The 18133-nt window shown below is 37.1% G+C and overlaps 2 protein-coding genes across 2 annotated transcripts in view; both read left to right on the forward strand.

The window, feature by feature from the left end:
• LOC106089988 (mannosyl-oligosaccharide alpha-1,2-mannosidase IA) overlaps nucleotides 1-18133 on the forward strand; it is a 268411-nt gene that overhangs the window by 243840 nt on the left and 6438 nt on the right. The gene's annotated exons all lie outside the window — the stretch shown is intronic.
• The window catches only part of LOC106085499 (mannosyl-oligosaccharide alpha-1,2-mannosidase IA), a 476398-nt gene continuing 463790 nt past the window's right edge, over nucleotides 5526-18133 (forward strand). The window contains exons 1-2 of the mRNA XM_013249771.2: nucleotides 5526-6240; nucleotides 10864-13107. Of these exons, the coding sequence (XP_013105225.1) occupies nucleotides 11938-13107 (1170 nt within the window). The 5' untranslated portion in view covers nucleotides 5526-6240; nucleotides 10864-11937. The remainder of the gene's footprint in view (nucleotides 6241-10863; nucleotides 13108-18133) is intronic.

Below are 18133 nucleotides of genomic sequence, written 5' to 3' on the forward strand. Positions count from 1 at the left end.
ACTGCCGTTTTTCTGTTTGTTTTTCGCTCATAATCTGATACCGGAATGACATTTGCCATAAAGTGCGCACAGCAACAATGGATGACATTATGATCTCATTTATATGTGTATCTTCGAGACATTAAACCATTTTGATATGGTTGTTCTTGTGGCCTTTCTTCGATGAAGGCAACAAGATTGGAGTATGAGTATTCTGTTGTGAAATTATTTCCAATTGGGCAGGATCGTGCTTAGATAAATTGTATTTATCGTTTTCCTCTGAGCAACCATTTTATGCAATATTTGTCTTTTGAAAATAATTAAACCAGATTTACTTGAAAGCTGTAGCTCTTCATTGAGATTGATTTCGAACAGTATTTCCCTTGGTTGATGGCGTACGCCACTTTTAAGAAAATTGTATTTAGTGCCAGAGAAACTGAGAAAACGCGAGTTCTATAGTTTGATAATTCGGTAACGCGTTTATTTCAGTTTTCACTGTAGATATGGAGCAAATGTAACCTATAGTCTGGGGCCTCTAGTCGGAACAGAACTCCACCAGGCTTGATGGCTGAGTTGTGTGATCAGAAATGTTTCTTATCAGACTCCCGTTCAAGGCTGGCATGTAGAGTGCTGATGGGCCTTCTTAACAACTGACGGTACTCGGGTGATATGCAGTTGCGTGGTACGTTATTGGTCGTGATACAGGAGAGTCCGGCCAATTTAAAATGCCTGGGTTTCATTTCGAAGATAATCAATCCAGAGTAGACACGTCTTCGATGCGGCCTCTGGATCTGTAGCCATACATGGCTTAAAAATTGAAAAGACGCGGCCTCTGTAAGTGTTGATAAACATGAACAGACTAAGGCTGGATTTTGCTTATCGCTAGATTCATGCCTATAGATACCATAAAATATCTAAATCAATGATAGGCAAACACAACTGCATTTTATTGTGCAATTTCACAAGAATAGAGGCCACGGGCTTGGAAATAATATTCAAAAATATGAGTGTGCACTGATCCAGATTGAGATTTGTTTATTTGCCAATTTTGTTAAGTACAATAAAATATTTTAGTCGTGTGCACCCTTGGGTTAGAATAAAGTTTCGTTTCTTGGATGACATGGGATTTTATCAAGAATTAAACAAAACGTGGATTTTTGAAATGCTGTCCATTTTATTCGACGTCGCCCAGTGGTCCAGGATCGGCTTCTGTAACTTTTGAACCGAAGAAGATTTTTTCTTTTTCTGTTCGACAGCTATCCTGAAGTTTTCTTTCAGGTTTTAAATCATTAAAATCGATTCAGTAGTTATTTAAAAACAATGAGGTCAAAGTTAAAGTTAAAAAAATGCATGTAAAAGTTTGTTTTTAAGTTTTTTTCGTAGTCTACATTTATTAAAAGAATATCATTGGTTGACAAGAAACTATTACGAAAATCCAAAAATGTAGGAAATTAGTTTTTCGTAAAATACTTACAAATGTATGACCTTCTGTTCATGAATGTGGACTATGAAAAAATTCACAAAATAAACTTTAAAATGCGGTTTGTAAAAAAAAAATCGAAATTTCAATTAAGACCTCAAGTTTCTCAATCTCATGCTTTTTGCACACATGCAAATCGATAACTTTTTTGAATCATAATACAAGACAAATATATCAGCTTTTTGGGATGCTTTTTTGGGCTCAACAAAGGACTTTCTTGCTGTATTTCCACACGCAAAAACAAACAAATTTCCCGTAAATAAAATTGTATACAAACAAACTCTTTTTGAGGTAAGCAACGTAAGAAAAATAGGCCAATTGACAAGTATGCGGATCGACACATAATCACCTTGTGCTTCGATTACGCCATGTCTGCTCATGTTACTTTGTGTCCTATCTTTGTGTACGATCTTCAAAATCGTCACAGACATCCTTTTTACCAAGAGCCGAAGCCTATTGGAAGAAATCGCCTCAAATGTATACGCTCATCTGATTTGGAGTTATATATAATTTTGCCTGCCTGAGTTATATAAAATTTTTGTGAGAGTGCGCCCATTTACGCTCATGAGTTCAGATCTACCCCCAAAATTGAAGAGACGCGAAAGATTAATGAGGCAAACAAATCATATTTTCGTTTTAACAAATCATATTTTGCTGTAAACGAATTATTTTTGGCTTCAAAGAATATGTATTTGAATTTCGAGTGAAAGAGGTATACTGGTGTTTGTGTTGCTTACTCTATAATCAACTGACCTTGTATTTGTATACTTTGTATACGCAAAAGGTTAAAAACTATGCAAAATAACCTACCCCATAAAAGAAAAAATAGCCAGGTATCATTAATATTTTGCGAGCAATCGCACGAAAAATCAAAAAAATTGATTTTTGGCTAGTGAAATTGAGTGCTCAAATATCGTGCGTCGTACATGCGATATAGTTTTTTATGACTGCAGTAGTAGTATGTGTGACAGTTTTGATCCGATTTTTACAGAATCATGCAATCTCAAACAAAATCTGACGTAACTTCTGTATACATATTTCCTCCAATATATATATTCTTTTATCTTTACTGAAAGATAGAAAGTGAACTTAGTCGTGTAGAGTGAAATATAGTCGGTAGAGCCCGAATTTTGTCTTTCCTTACTTGTTTCTTTTATTACTTGTGTTTAATTCATTTCTGTGACGATAACTCCACTTGCAGAAGGATCTTTCGAAAGTTTAAAGCTTGTTGAATTTTACTTTACTGCCCAAAAATACAAAAGTATCTGGGTATATGGGACATAACCAATGTTTATTGGTAATCCTGATCGTATGAAGACAATAAAGGTTAGGTGAGGCTTATATGGCAGTCTGCCATCAGACTCTTTTGTGATACCACGGGAACAGGAGAAGGAAGATCCCTTCCCGTTCCTATCGATCGCTTTAAAAAACTCACTTGCGAATGCTCACATCCGGTAAATCGGGCAAGTTCTAAAAGGAATGAGAGCCTAAAGTGGAGCTACTTCTGACTGCCAGTGCGCGATGCACAGAAGGTGTTCTACAGTCTCTTCTTTCTCAACGTCCTCATAGTATCTGCAGAAGTCGTTACTTGCAACCTTCAGTTTGTCAGCATGTAATGTCCACAAGCCCGCCTTTGTGACCATATATCATTTTTTGTTCTTCGGACCTGATCTTAAGAACCTAGCTTACATGTCAATGTTCAGCCATCTCGTTAAGAGATCCGCGACAGTCGAGGGTGGTCCTTAAATTCAGAAATACATTCTCCGGGAGTTTAATGGCTATCTGAGAAGATATATATGCCAATCGTCATTATGACATTACATATTAGCCATTCCACCATATTTAATTGCAACGGTATCCGCTTGATAAACACATCATCAAGTTTTCCATCTGGCCACCATTTGGAACTTGGATATACTCCAAAAGCCTGGCAGGAGGCAATGGTGGTATTTATACCCAAGGCCGGCAAGGCATGTTATGTGGCACCAAAGGCCTACAGACCTATAAGTCTTACGTCCTTTCACAATAAGTTCAAAACCTTGTAACTTATTGTGGACACCATGATAAAGAACTGCTCAAATACATACTGATATATATATATATATATATATATATATATATATATATATATATACTTATTTGTTCAATCTTTGTTTTCAATGCCTGAATAGATACTCTGCGGTTGGGACGGTAAATGCACCCTCAATTCGCCTTTCGCGATGAACCTTGAATGTCAAGAAAATTAACTCCGCACTGTCGCCAGTTTCTGAATTGCAAACTACTTTTGCTCGAAAAGAATCTCTAACAAAGATGGCGGCTTCTCCTCCATGGGATGGGCGCTAAAAAGTTTGTAATCATGTATATTGAAAAGGGAACTATGATGTGTTTGTGAAACCAAGTTTCATATACACAAACTGCGTCGATTCCGGAATTTTCAAACAGAAGCATCTTTCTTTATAAACTCTGTGCATTTTGACGGCATACATTGAAATCTTTGGTCATATTCGCAAGAACTCTGTACGTGTAGAAATTTCCGTCTCGTCCACCAAAATTGCTATTAGTTGCAGGTATGGTCCTTAATAACTAATAGTGAAGCAACCTTATAAGAATCGAGAATAGTTTACATGTCATATTGTAAATGTGTCAATAAATAAATGTATTAAATAATAAAGGGAATGATAAAATAAAGCACGCATTTGTATGAGCATGTTTGAATAAATTATAGTATATTGTTTTCTTAGGCATGGACAGCTTCATCTCGAAAAAAAAACTATTACAGGAATTTCAATAAGTTTTGGGGCATCGCTGTTGGCTATTTTATTATACATGAGCCCTCGCAAGTGTATTGTTGTTTCCTGAGCTTTAATGCCGATTTACATATGCGGTAGTTATGTGGAGTTAAGTTTTCATGTACATACATTGGTTGATAGCTTTGAAACCCGATGTCAGAGAGCGACAACTGTCTTTTTTGCTCGCGTTTAAAGGTGACTATAGTTTTCAAAATGAATTCACGTTCATAGGCTCACTGTAGCTTAACAATGACCACGTCATCGATTTTGTAGGACATATTCTGAATTCGTAGTTTTTTTTTAATCCTTTTTAACGGGAATAACAAAATGACTCATGCAACTAATCTTTTGTAAAAATATGAATAAAATTTTTTAGTTTACTTTATTGTTGACGCTACTATCGCATTTGGCGCTCCATATCCCACATAAAGCAATTGCTTTACATATTACCCGGTCTAGGTAGACATATGCATCTGAGTCTTATCCGATTGATAATTGTCTGTTTGTTTAATACATATATTGGGATATTGTTAGTATGTAATTTAATTGTTTTTAATTGAAAACCAAAGATTGGCCATTAGTCATTTCTTCCGGAAAAAATCTTCTTATTATGATTGGACGGTTTTGTTTATTTCCGGCATTGGTTCCTTAAATATCTGTAATTTGTTATATTTTGTTATAACAAAACAAAAACTGGCCACATTTGTACTTATGATTTGTTGAGGACATTTCCTAAAAATATCACCAACGAAGATTCGACATCTCTTGAAATGTGTTTACACCTAAGCCACAAACACCCCCTCAATTGAAACCTTCGTTTATTTTTGAAGCTCTAAACAAATGACTGTTCATTAATTGAAACGTATTTATAAAATAAAAACCAACCTAAAAATAAACAAATGGACGTTATGCCCCAGTGATTTAACAAAAAAAAAGTAAAGTGAACAAAAAAAGGAGGTATAACAACAAAAGTACAACACAAAACAAAGAAGGAATGTTAAGCAATGACCAACCTCAAAATGAAGCTGCATCGTCATTGTCAACATCATTATCATTATGGTCATCATACCCATCAGCAGCAACAGCAGCAAAAGAAACAGAAACAGCAACAAACTCAACATTACTTCAAGTATCATTATCAAAATGAATATTTGCCCGATGTCAACTCGAAAAAGATCAATGTCCAGCCATGGTAAAGTCAGTCATCAGAAGATTGAAAGAGTGAGCTTGACAACAAATTGCAGCAACAGCAGCAAAAGCTACTTTAATCTCCTACATCGAGAGCCTTACCTACTACTGCAACAAACGACAATATCGTCGCCATTCTCATTGCCGCCACCATCACTTTGTTTTCGCCAAATCCAAGGCGTCCAACAACAAACTTCTTTAAGATCCTAACGACGATCGGTGGTGAGGGAGCTGCCTTTGCAATTAACAAGAATAACAGCAACAACAAAAACAACATCGAAGTTGGCGACAAGAACGACGACGGCCACCAACACCACCATATGTATGGGCCTGATCCCCACGAATGTGTAAAAGCAACAAAAAGTGATTTATTTCTGAAAATGTTCACAACCTCAACCAACAAAGGCTTAAAGAGAAGGAAAAGCAGAGAGCCAGAGAGTAAATTTTTTATGCATGATACACAACGACAACAAAAAATGCCGGCTTAAACAGGGGGAGATTAGTCTTACGAAGCGTACACATTCAACCAAACATAGAGAGTGAGAAACAAACTCCCAAAGAGAAGGAAAGAACGGGAGAGAACAAGATCTGCTTGCATTCCGCACTGCTGTATTTGTCTAAGTTGTTGTTTCCTGCTTGCACATTACTTGACAAGATATCAAACCCAACAGACCTTTGTTAAGCTCCACTCCCCCAAATGTAAAATTCATCGAACGCGGTTACGTACTTAGTGAAGCGACGAGTGCGGGCTTAAAAATTGTAGTTCTTGTTGTGTTGTTGAGTATTTCATTTTTTTCTCTCGGGGTAAAGTAAACAACAACGATCTACATATACACATATGCATGCATATAATTACAAAACTGGATGGTGAATGTGTTAAGAATCAATTGAGTTGGGAAGAATTACATTTATTAATTGTTTACACAACCCAAGGCCAAATTTTCAAAATGCATTCAATTTAAAAAGTGTCAAAAAAGAAGAAAACATCTAAAAAGCATTTTAATTAAAATCGGAATAACAATACGAAAAAAGTGCAAATAATAAAAATAAAATTTTAAGGAAATATGTAACATAACCCTGTAGACTTTGCACAGTGTATATAACTAAAAAACATAATAAAAACAATAAATAAATTGCAAAAATCTTGATTGACCACGAGAACCAACAACTCTAAAACTCGGTAAAAAAAAATTATTGGGGCAAGTAAAGAAACTCCATTAGCTCAGTGAGTGTTTTTCTTACTGCCTGATCCCTGTCCTGCATAACCTTTCATTGAGAGTTTTTCAACCCGTTGCCCGCTTTCCTTATTCTAAAAATAAACTTTGAAAAAGAGAAATATATCCAGGGAAAAAATAGGTATTCTGGATTGCAAAAAAGAGAGAAAGTGACTAAACATTTTAGGAAATAATTCTCGTATCTAAATGTAAAGGCTTTGGAATAAAACAACAAATTATGAAACTACTATTTACGGTTAAAAATGCAAGAACTTCTTACTTTTGATGAGCTATTTTAAATGCATTCCTTATTTTCTGACCCAAAACAAATGAAGACTATGTTTCATTCGCCTGGCTCAAACTTCATATACCCACTGCATAAGGGGTTCAAAATTTATATTGGAGATAAAAGACAAGCATTCTACAAGCATGAGAATTAATCAGTATTCGATGGGGAAAACATCCTGTACGCGGTCACGAATTAAAAATGGAGTATTGGTATATGAATGTATCACGAAATGATTGAATCCAGTTCATAAATTTTCCAAAACTATTTGGTGCCACATTTGGGAGCAGCCAATTACACTTCAAACTGCAATTCTGAAATTTAGTAGTAGGAACAAACCCTTAATTCGCCCACTGGCAGCACTTTGTCTAGCAGCTAACATAATTACCAACTATTTGAAAGGTGGTCTCCACCCAAAAATGTCAGGTTAGATCTTCACGATCTAGAAGTCACATATATACGAAAGAGCACTTTCCATCAAGCTTCGTATCACCCAAAAATATCACAATGTTTTTCATCATCTTATTTTTAATCAAGTTCACTTGAGTAGTATCGCATTAAGAACGATTTGGCAAATTTAGATGCCAAAACTCTTATTGGTAAAGGATAGAAGTCAATGCGCCCGAAGTTTATATCGCCTGCAACATTACGAATTAAGTCATCAGGATCCACCAGATTGGTTTGAATGCATCTTAAATATCTTATGGCGATTTTACATGTCACATCATCACGTGTGGTCATTGCAATAGTATTGATGAAAATAAGGGTGTATGCGTCACATATACACATAATCATCAGTCATGGCTGAAAAATCAAAATCATTTGATTTTTTCGATGATTGGCGTCTATCGATTTTCGTTTACACAGAAATGTGTAATCATTATTTGGTAGATATGACATTCTGTCCAAAATAATCCTATAAAAAGAGAAGAATAGAATGGAAAAGAAAAAATCGATGTACCGTTTTTTGGCAAAAGCTGTAATCAACACGTACACGCGATGAGTACGATCATGATGTGCCGTATAAATGGCCTATTAGATTCTTCGCCAACGGTCAATTGGTGAAGACAGAACGGTACCATCATAGCAAAGAACAAGCTATTGATCATAATTAGGCACAATCAGAACACCTAAGGTAAAATAAATATTACAAAAGCAAAGTTTTTCAGAAGTTGATTACTTTCGTTTTGCCATTGAATGTTTTATATATCTTAAAATAATCACAAAATATAAACGTTTTCGAAAATTCGAAATTCCCACTCCATAACTTTTTCTCTCCCCATCCAATTTGTATATTTGTTGCGAGGAAAGGTGGGAAATCACCAATCCACCAATAATTTGGAATCATTGTGCCTGCGGTATTCTATTAATTATGAAATGACAATTTTTTTGGCATTGAACATGGAAAGTTAAGGGCGAACTGGTTCTAATTTTTGTTTGTCCTTTAAAGCATTGACGAAAGGCTAAAGTTGGCCGCAGCCGACTATATAATACCCTACACCTTCCCTACAATTATTCCAGGTAACTTAAACGGTATTAATGAAAATTTAGCGATGCCGTTCCTTCTTTCTTTACTCTAAAATCTGAACCGTTTTCAATGGATTTTGACTGAGGAGTTCAGATGAGTAATAAAACCATTCGTCACAAATATTATTCAGATCTGTTAAAAAATGTGGTTAAAAGGATCTAATAATGAAAGGAAGAAAATCGGGTGATTTAAATATATAAAATCTATATCCAAAACTTAACTGATTTTGATGAGGAGAAAAAATAGATAGAAATACACCACAAAACGGTGCAGGGCAGAGAATAAGGGCAGAAAAGCGAAACTAGCGCATGAGACAGGAAGAAAAGACTCACATTCGGGAGTAAGATTCAGTCAGCCAATTCAGGCCTATAGCTCACTCCAAAATTGCAAGAAGGCTAAGAGCCTATAGGTAATCCAGGTTCGGAAAGAGGTGGTCACCCATTCACCTGTGTCTTCTCTTTGCAATTGCGGCATGAGTCACTTCCGCATGTTCATGCGTACTCTTGTGTGGTCGTCTCTTTGTCTAAGCCCAATTCTGTTTTCGCAAAAAAATCCTATTGGACTGAAACTTGGTACAGAAATATTTTAGGTTCTCGTATTTTTCAAATTTAGAATGATGAGTTTTAGTTGTCCCTCTTACACCAGTGCCAAGGGTCATAGGTTCTACTTTCGGCATGATCATCATATGGACCGTTCTCCTGATGACACCCCCGAGCGCACTGAGAATGTACTTTTTATCCAATTTGGATTAATATTAAAATGCTAACTTGTGTTAGCCCCTCATGGATCAGTACACTTTAGTTCTCTTTCGATGTAGGCCCCATATAGATTCATTCATTCGATCTCGATTAAACACAGAATGGCTATATATGATTTTAATGTCTTCATATTAAGGTTCGTTGAATATTTGGCCGAACTAAACCTGCCTTTGAGTAATCGTCGTAATTTTTGTGTTTTTATTACAGTCGACCCATATAGTTTTGGTCAGCCAATTCTGACTACCTTATCTAGTCTAGTTGTAGCTCCTGTGTATTAGACGCAACCGATTCGCTGTCTAAGGATGTAGTGGTCACAACTTTTATACGAATTTCACGGAATTTTGCATACTCCTGCCGTGTAACACTTCGAGAGACCCTATATAATATATATATTCTTGATCGTAATGGCTCGGTTAGTCGATCTAGTGATCACCGTCCGCCTGTCTGTCAAAAGCACTCTTACTTCAGAAGAAATAAAGCTAGGTCCTTAAACTTTTGCATAGATTCCTTTTATTTTATTTTATTTATTGTCCCAATTGGCTCATAACCGGATATAGCTCCCACAAAAACCGTCTTCTATATTTGACAAGTATGCTCCTATTCGGTTTATAAGCTGATATAGCCCTTAAATTAAAACGCCTAAGCTGCCTTTGAAAATTTGTCAAAATAGCTTAACAAATGCGATCCATGGTGGAGGCTAAGATCCTGTCAGGCTGGACTTTAAGCGCTCTTACTTCTTTTGAAACCTCCGCCTGAAAGACGCTGCACCCGTCCAGAGGTCTTATAAGATTCCCTGATTTCTAGAAGATCAAGAGAGGGTCCCAGGAAAGTTATACAGGGGGTACCGGGAAGGGTGATGTGCTTTCAACCCAGGTAAAATCCTCCTCATGGCTTCTATATGATATGTTAGAAGTTTGCCCCTGTTTCTTAGTGGAATGTTCATGGGCAAAATTTGCATTTGCATGGCTTCTATAACCATAATAATGAGCCCTCAATCAATTTCATTGTTCCCAAATATTCTTATTATCGTTTGGAATTTTAGAGCGATTTTTTCGAAGGATTCAGCAGCTTTTGACGCAAATTCCCTTAGAATAGAACTTTTTAAACCTACAACTCATAGTATAGCTCTAGCCGCATTAGCATTCGGTCAAATGGAAAACTTTTTAATATTGTTGACTTGCCAATATCAATTTCTGGTCAACCTATTTTATACACACCACCAAAGTATAGGGGTATTTTCTTGCTTGTAGCACCTCGAAATATCCATTTCGACACTTTAAAGTACATATACTGGTGAGGACTATATCTTTAGTCACTTCTTCAAAATAAATCACATAAAAACTGAGGCAATGGCTGTACATTTTAGGAGAATATGCATACCAATAATTTGTCCCACTTGTGCTTAGAACGTCCTTATTTGCTGCCAGAAGCTATGCCACTATGAGCATACACCTAAGCCAGCAAGCGACTTGTTTTGCGTTTTAAATGCCAAAAAGTAATCCCCGCGATGCTCTCAAAATCCCTCATAGTTCTTCATCCTATGCCCCTGAGTTGGTTCAAGTTTGGTCAATCCTGCGATGTTAGGTGAAATTACTTACAAAATATTCTGTTAATTGTTAATACTTGTTAATTGTTTTTCAGCAAACACAAACTCAATTCAATAAACTAAACTTAAAAAAAGAAAAAAACTAATTTTACCGAATGGGAAAAATCATATCCCATCTGTTTGATAATATTAAAATTATCATGTACAAATAACTTTCTTCAACCACAACTATGCAATGTGAAAATCTGTCTTCTTTTATATCGCTGAGTGAAAATAAATGTTGAACTTATCACATTATGTTTTAAAGTTTTCCTGAATCTTTCTTTGAGAAAATTACTGAATGTATTTGAAATTCCTTGTAAAAATCGAAAGAAGTTAATTTGTGCACAAAGGAGTTTAAACAAAATCCCACTTTGCTCGATAAAATCCCTCAAAAATGCGTCATTGATACTTTTACACATCTGAGAATATTTGTTGCTTCTCGAAAATTTAATCAATTAGTGATAGACACTAAAGGCATTATCAATTAACTTTAGAAAAGCAAAATTGTGAAAAAAAACATTAAAAATTGAAAACATCCAGAATAAATCGAAACCAAGAAGATCTATTAGAAATGCAAAAGTCGGTATAACAATAAAAATCAAAAGATTTCTGTAAACTAAATAAATCCCGTATTCCCAAAGCGTGAGAAAATCCCCAATTTCTGCAATTAATTGTGATGCTTTCAAAGTTTATATAAAAAATGTAATTAATAAAAAATATCTAAAATTTTAAGGTTAAAAATTTTTATGAAAATCTCATACACAATAAGAAATCTAATCGTAACACATATGACACAGAAGATGACACCAGAGTTACGTAGTTCTAACGATTAGTCTAAAAATATATTGCCCATCTGCTAAATATACTGACAAAAAAAAAAAATATTGTGCCTTATTGCAAATAAGAAATTTTTGTGAGTGTAAACGATTGCGATAAACGATCTCTTTCTCTCTCTGTTGCTCACCTTTGCCTACTAATCATCATCAGTGTTCCAATTTATCCGCTCAGGTGGCAGTCGTCGGTTCGGTAGTTTTGTCGTCTCGTCTCGTTACGATATTGAATTGGGGTTTGTTCGTTTAACTTCATCGTGCCTCGTTGTTTCACCGGTTGTGTGTTTACGGCAAACAATGTGCACAAAAAAATGTTTTCGCATGCCCACGTTAGTCATACTCGGTGTCATTTTCACAATCGTTTTGGTCTTCATTACCGGCATAACACTGACGAACAGCATCAACATTTCGAACATTGTTAAGTTGCGCGAAAAGGTTGCCAGCGATTCGGCGGCGGCCAATAGTGCCAATGCGGCCCAGACCAGGGCAGCTCTGGTCGAAACGCAATACTCGACATTGCAGCAGCATCATTTGTCGCGCAGCGACTTGAACTACATCACCGCCAATCATCCCAAAAATCTACAACGCTTCCAGTCATCCTCCTCCCCACAGCAGCCGGAGCAGCAGCTGCAACAACAGCCATTATTGCCTCCTCATGTGTCAGCAACTGCGACAGCGAATAACCACAATAAAATTATCATTGAAATCGGTATCAGTAACTTTAGCCTGCCACAAAAGCCCTCCACGGCAGGCAATGTCAATAAATCGACCACATCTTTGACTTCGTCGTCCACATCATCAGCGTCTTCCACCGATGCTAATCATCATGGGGAGACCTTAGCAGCCGACTCGGCAACGCATAAGGCCACATCCGTTATTGAAGATTTAGTGGCGCCTTTGAATGGCGCCATTATTGATGGCCACATCGAATCCATATCAGTGCCAGCCACCTCGGAAATTCGTCAACAATTAAACGAAACTTTCAAATATTTTGGGGAAAATTTTAAACAATCCAATGCAACGACGACTGTGTCCAAAACAGTGACATCTACTTCTCAAAATGAAACTACCTTAAATTCCGATATAATCACCGTTCCAACCCAGACACAAGAAATGCATTCTCAAAACAACAGCAGCAGTTCAAATGTTGCTCATCTTCCATTAACCAAAAACGCCACATCATCAGCAGAGATCTCATTGTCGGCCGCACCATCGCCAACATCTGAAACATTTGGATGGCTTTTAAATAATTCCTTAAATTCTTTAACTTCAGCAAATGCATCATTTGCTGCCACGCTACCAGCAATTACCAATGATACGGAAACGACGTCATTGCCACCAACTGTTGGGCCGCCATTTTTGGGTTCCCTGATATCGGCTGCTGCTGTGCCAGCAACAAATCAATTAAGTATTGAAGATCATAATCCCGGCATGATTGATTTTGAAAAACGCAATTATGTTAAAAAGGTAAATTCAATGAATCCCATCTCTTTCTTTGCCAATCATTTATCATCGTTTGCCTAAAGTATGAGCGGCATTTCTTTTGCAGCCGCGACAGCTTCTACGCCACCGATAAGTATTCAAGAACTTTGGCATTAATAGAAATAATTTTCTGTTCTATCATTAAAGTGTCAACGAAAGAACGAAGTCTTACAGAGCCCTGTTCAAATCCAGATGTGTGCTTTACAATCTACTCTAGTTGGGATGGGTGTAAAGCACCATGATCCATTTGACATCGCCCGCTGCTGATATTTCTTGGTCGAAATTGAAATCGCGATACGGGATAGCCAGTTAAATGTTTCTAGCAATAACACTTTTGCTGACTTTAAATGTTTTTTGCTATACTATTCTTCGAATAGAAAGCATTAAACAATGATCTAAAGCCGGACAATATCCTGCAATGGAATCTCGATAATGGAAAAATTGTGTGGCAATCGTCAAAACTGTTTTTTGGAGTAATTTTTTACCAGAAAAAGTGGTTTGCTGTGCAACAAAGATGCAGATTAAACTTGAGGCATATTTGTGCTGGTTTCATTCGACAAGTTTAGATACGATTTATAAAAGTTTCAACTTTGTTGTACTTATCCAAACATGAAAAATTTTTCCATGTGATCATATTTTGGGCAAGGCATTCGTAACGTAGTTTCCGTTAATACCATCAGCTTGGGTCTATGGGTTGCGGCTAACTACTGTCCGAACAATACAGTCCATGTCTACATTATCTGCCAACATATTAAGAAAAAGTTGAAGAAATCTTCGAAATTCTTCGTTCGGTGAGGCTATTTCCACAAAGTCTTATTTGGAATAATTCATGTTAGGTATCATTCTCTCGGGTCATTTTTCAGGATTTATTACAAAATGAATAGTAGACCTTGCCATGCTATAAAGGAGACATTTTTTCTTCAAATAGAGAAATACATACCCTCCATTTGTTTTTCTTTTGATCTCAATAAGCAAACTATTGGTTAACGATAACCCGTGCTGACACGAAGCCCAAGGTTGAATGTAGTGCTTTCTAGGGAATCCAGTTGAGTATGTTAGTTCCAAGCATTGGTATTGAAATAATATGAAAATGCCACGAGGCCAACAATCGCATCGGTGAATTGCTACAACAAAACATCTTTTTGGGAACTTGATATGTCAGAAAGTGTAAACAGGGCAAACAAATTTTATTCGCCGTGTCATTTTAAATTTTTGGCAAATTTGCTACAACCAATCACAGCAAGAAGAATTTTATTAATTTTTTAGTGTCCAGCAAGAAAAAACTCAAAATTCTCACTAGCTCCAGAACATTACCCACAAAACCACCAAGATGGCAAGTTTAAATAGTTTTCATTAGGTTATTGTAGTTATAAAAGAGCTATCAAGTGCAGACCTGGGCAATTCTGGCTCAATTCCAATTAGTCTGGGACTGTTTCCAACTTCATAGGCGTGTGTCTCAATTGTAACCAGAGACCACTCATCACATGTGTCAAATACATCGCTCTCTGGTGGATTCCCCCTCAATTTAATTCATACTATTTTGATGGGCTGGATAACTAGCGTAAACTAGCAACGGCCTGAAATAAGAATATTGTGATTAGAGCTCAATCACCACAAGGACGGTTTTGGTACCCCTTTTTGAGGCTCTTGGATATTTGCGGGATTTTCAGATTATTTGAAAAGGAAGGGGCTAAAGTTTGTTAGCTACGAGGATGACGTTTTAATCTTATTCTGTGGCCGTTCAAAGTGCATATAGTACGCTGCTAAGATTGGCCTATGGGCTTGACGTAAACCCCTGAAAGATAAAGTTGGTGCTATTCACAAATATGAGGTAACTCTGTTCTTCTGTTCGTCTTTGCCATTTTGTTGAGGAGAATACGGTGCTGTCAATTGATTTTCAATACCTTGGGACCTTAAAAAGTCAGAAAAGCTTTTTCCAAAATATTCGCCTCCTCTACCAGAACGAATTTTCTTAATTAAACTTGTGCGACAAAACATAATGAAATCCTTAAATACTTGTTCAATTTTCGATATGCGCGATATTAACCTTATTACAGCCAGCCCCGAATAATTATCATTGAAGGTAACTACATACCGTTTTCTGAAAGTGTCACCGTTTGCATCGGTCCACAGACATCACTATGAATCATATCCAAAGGCGTTGATGATTTAGTGAGTGATTTCTTCGGAAAAGCCAAACTTATCATTTTACCCTTCACACATGTTTCAAAAATTTCTTTGATTCCACATTCAACTATTATAAGATTTTCAGCTAAATTTCATTTGAAAATGTTTCTAATTGCGTCAGGATCACGATGTCCTAGTTTACGGTGTCATTGATGAATACAATTTTCATTATGTTGCCTTACCAAATTTTCACCGTTAGATTGACGCAAAATATATTGGGCTGCCCAAAAAGTAATTGCGGATTTTTCATATAGTCGGCGTTGACAAATTTTTTCACAGCTTTCTTCTGTCAGTTATCAGCCGTTACTTTTAGCTTGCTTTAGAAAAAAAGTGTAAAAAAAGTATATTTGATTAAAGTTCATTCTAAGTTTTATTAAAAATGCATTTACTTTCTATTAAAAAATCCGCAATTACTTTTTGGGCAACCCAATACATTTCGCTACCAATGACAGCCAATCCAATATTCATGCAACATCTGTTTTTCTTAAACAGAACATCTATCCATCCTTAGTAAGCTGTGGCACAAAGAGTATGTTGCAAACCAGAGAAGGAGCATAGAGCACTTCTTTTGCATGTAGTACATGCTCAGAACAAAATTCGTCTATTACTGTTATCTCACCCTTCCCAATTCCTTCTATTGCCACGCAATCTCCATTCGCCAACTCAATAGAACTCTTGTAATTTTCATCAAGTTTGCTCCAGAATCCACCAACCAAATTCTTACCAAATTTGAAAAGAATCTTTTCAGACTTGACTTCTGGTACATCTTTTTCTTCTGATTGTTTTGCTTATTTTTCCAGCTCTTACACTTCATGCAATTCTTCTTTTGATGTTCCGATTTCTTGCAGATAATTTTTATACCCTCCACCATAAGATGGGGGGTATACTAATTAAGTCATTCTGATTGTAACTACTCGAAATATTCGTCTGAGACCCCATAAAGTATATATATTCTTGATCGTCGTGAAATTTTATGTCGATCTAGCCATGTCTGTCCCTCCGTCTGTCTGTCGAAAGCACGCTAACTTCCGAAGGAGTAAAGCTAGCCGCTTGAAATTTTGCACAAATACTTCTTATTAGTGTAGGTCGGTTGGTATTGTAAATGGGCCATATCGGTCCATGTTTTGATATAGCTGCCATATAAACCGATCTTGGGTCTTGACTTCTTGAGCCTCTAGAGTGCGCATTTCTTATCCGATTGGGATGAAATTTTGCACGACGTATTTTGTTATGATATCCAACAACTGTGCCAAGTACGGTTGAAATCGGTCCATAACCTGATATAGCTGCCATATAAACCGATCTTGGGTCTTGACTTCTTGAGCCTCTAGAGTGCGCATTTCTTATCCGATTGGGATGAAATTTTGCACGACGTATTTTGTTATGATATCCAACAACTGTGCCAAGTATGGTTCAAATCGGTCTATAACCTGATATAGCTGCCATATAAACCGATCTTGGGTCTAGAAGGCGCAATTCTTATCCGATTTGAATGAAATTTTGCACGACGTGGTTCGTTATTATATCCAACAACTGTGCCAAGTATGGTTCAAATCGGTCCATAACCTGATATAGCTGCCATATAAACCGATCTGGGGTCTTGACTTCTTGAGCGTCTAGAGTGCGCAATTCTTATCCGATTGGGATGAAATTTTGCACGACGTGTTTTGTTACGATATTCAACAACTGTGCCAAGTATGGTTCAAATCGGTCCATAACCTTATATAGCTGTCATATAAACCGATCTTGGGTCTTGACTTCTTTAGCCTCTAGAGGTCGCAATTCTTATCCGATTTGGCTGAAATTTCGCAAGACGTTTTTTATTGTTACTTTCAACAACTATGTCAAATAAAATACAAGTCGGTTCATAACCTGATATAGCTGCCATGTAAACCGATCTGGGATCTTGACTTCTTGAGCCTCTAGAGGTCGCAATTATTATCCGATTTGCCTGAAATTTTGTACGACGGATTCTTTCATGACCATCAACATACGTGTTTATTATGGTCTGAATCGGTCTATAGCCCGATACAGCTCCCATATAAATCGATCTCTCTATTTTGCTTTTTGAGCTCACAAAGAGCGCAATTCTTATTCGAATTGGCTGACATTTGACACAGGTCTCCAACATATAATTTAATTGTGGTCCAAACCGGACCATATCTTGATATCGCTCTAATAGCAGAGCAAATCTTTTCTTATATCCTGTTTTGCCTAAGAAGAGATGCCGGGAAAAGAACTCGACAAATGCGATCAATGGTAGAGGGTATATAAGATTCGGCCCGGCCGAACTTAGCACGCTTCTACTTGTTTTGTACTAAGGCAAAATGTGCGGAGCGAAGAGGACCACGCCCACTAGAGCACTGGAGACTATTCTAGATATCCGACCCATTGACATACAGATTATGTGTGAGGCAGCCACTGCGGCTATGGGAGAAGGGATTAAGGATGGGGCAGCTCATACCATTGCGGTATAATCGAGGCGACGATAGGAAACCTGGAAGGAATGGAAGAGGTTTCCGATCGGATACATGAGATGACGCTTGAGGTCGAGTGCGACCTGGCTGGCACTGCTGCCAGCGGCAGAGTCTTGGATTGACGGAACCCTAGTATTGCCATCTGGATGACCATGTTACACGGATGGATCAAAGCTAGAGGACATAGTGGGCCTGGGGGTCTACATTGAGAACGCAGGAACAGAGATCTGTTTTAGACTGCACCACAACACTAGGTGGTGTAGTGCTAATGCGAGGACATCGAGTGTTAACATCTTTGCGGACAGTAAAATGACCACAAGGGCAATAACAACCTGAACGTTAAGGTC

This window comes from Stomoxys calcitrans, chromosome 4, assembly GCF_963082655.1.
Source record: "Stomoxys calcitrans chromosome 4, idStoCalc2.1, whole genome shotgun sequence".
NCBI classification, from domain to species: domain Eukaryota; kingdom Metazoa; phylum Arthropoda; class Insecta; order Diptera; family Muscidae; genus Stomoxys; species Stomoxys calcitrans.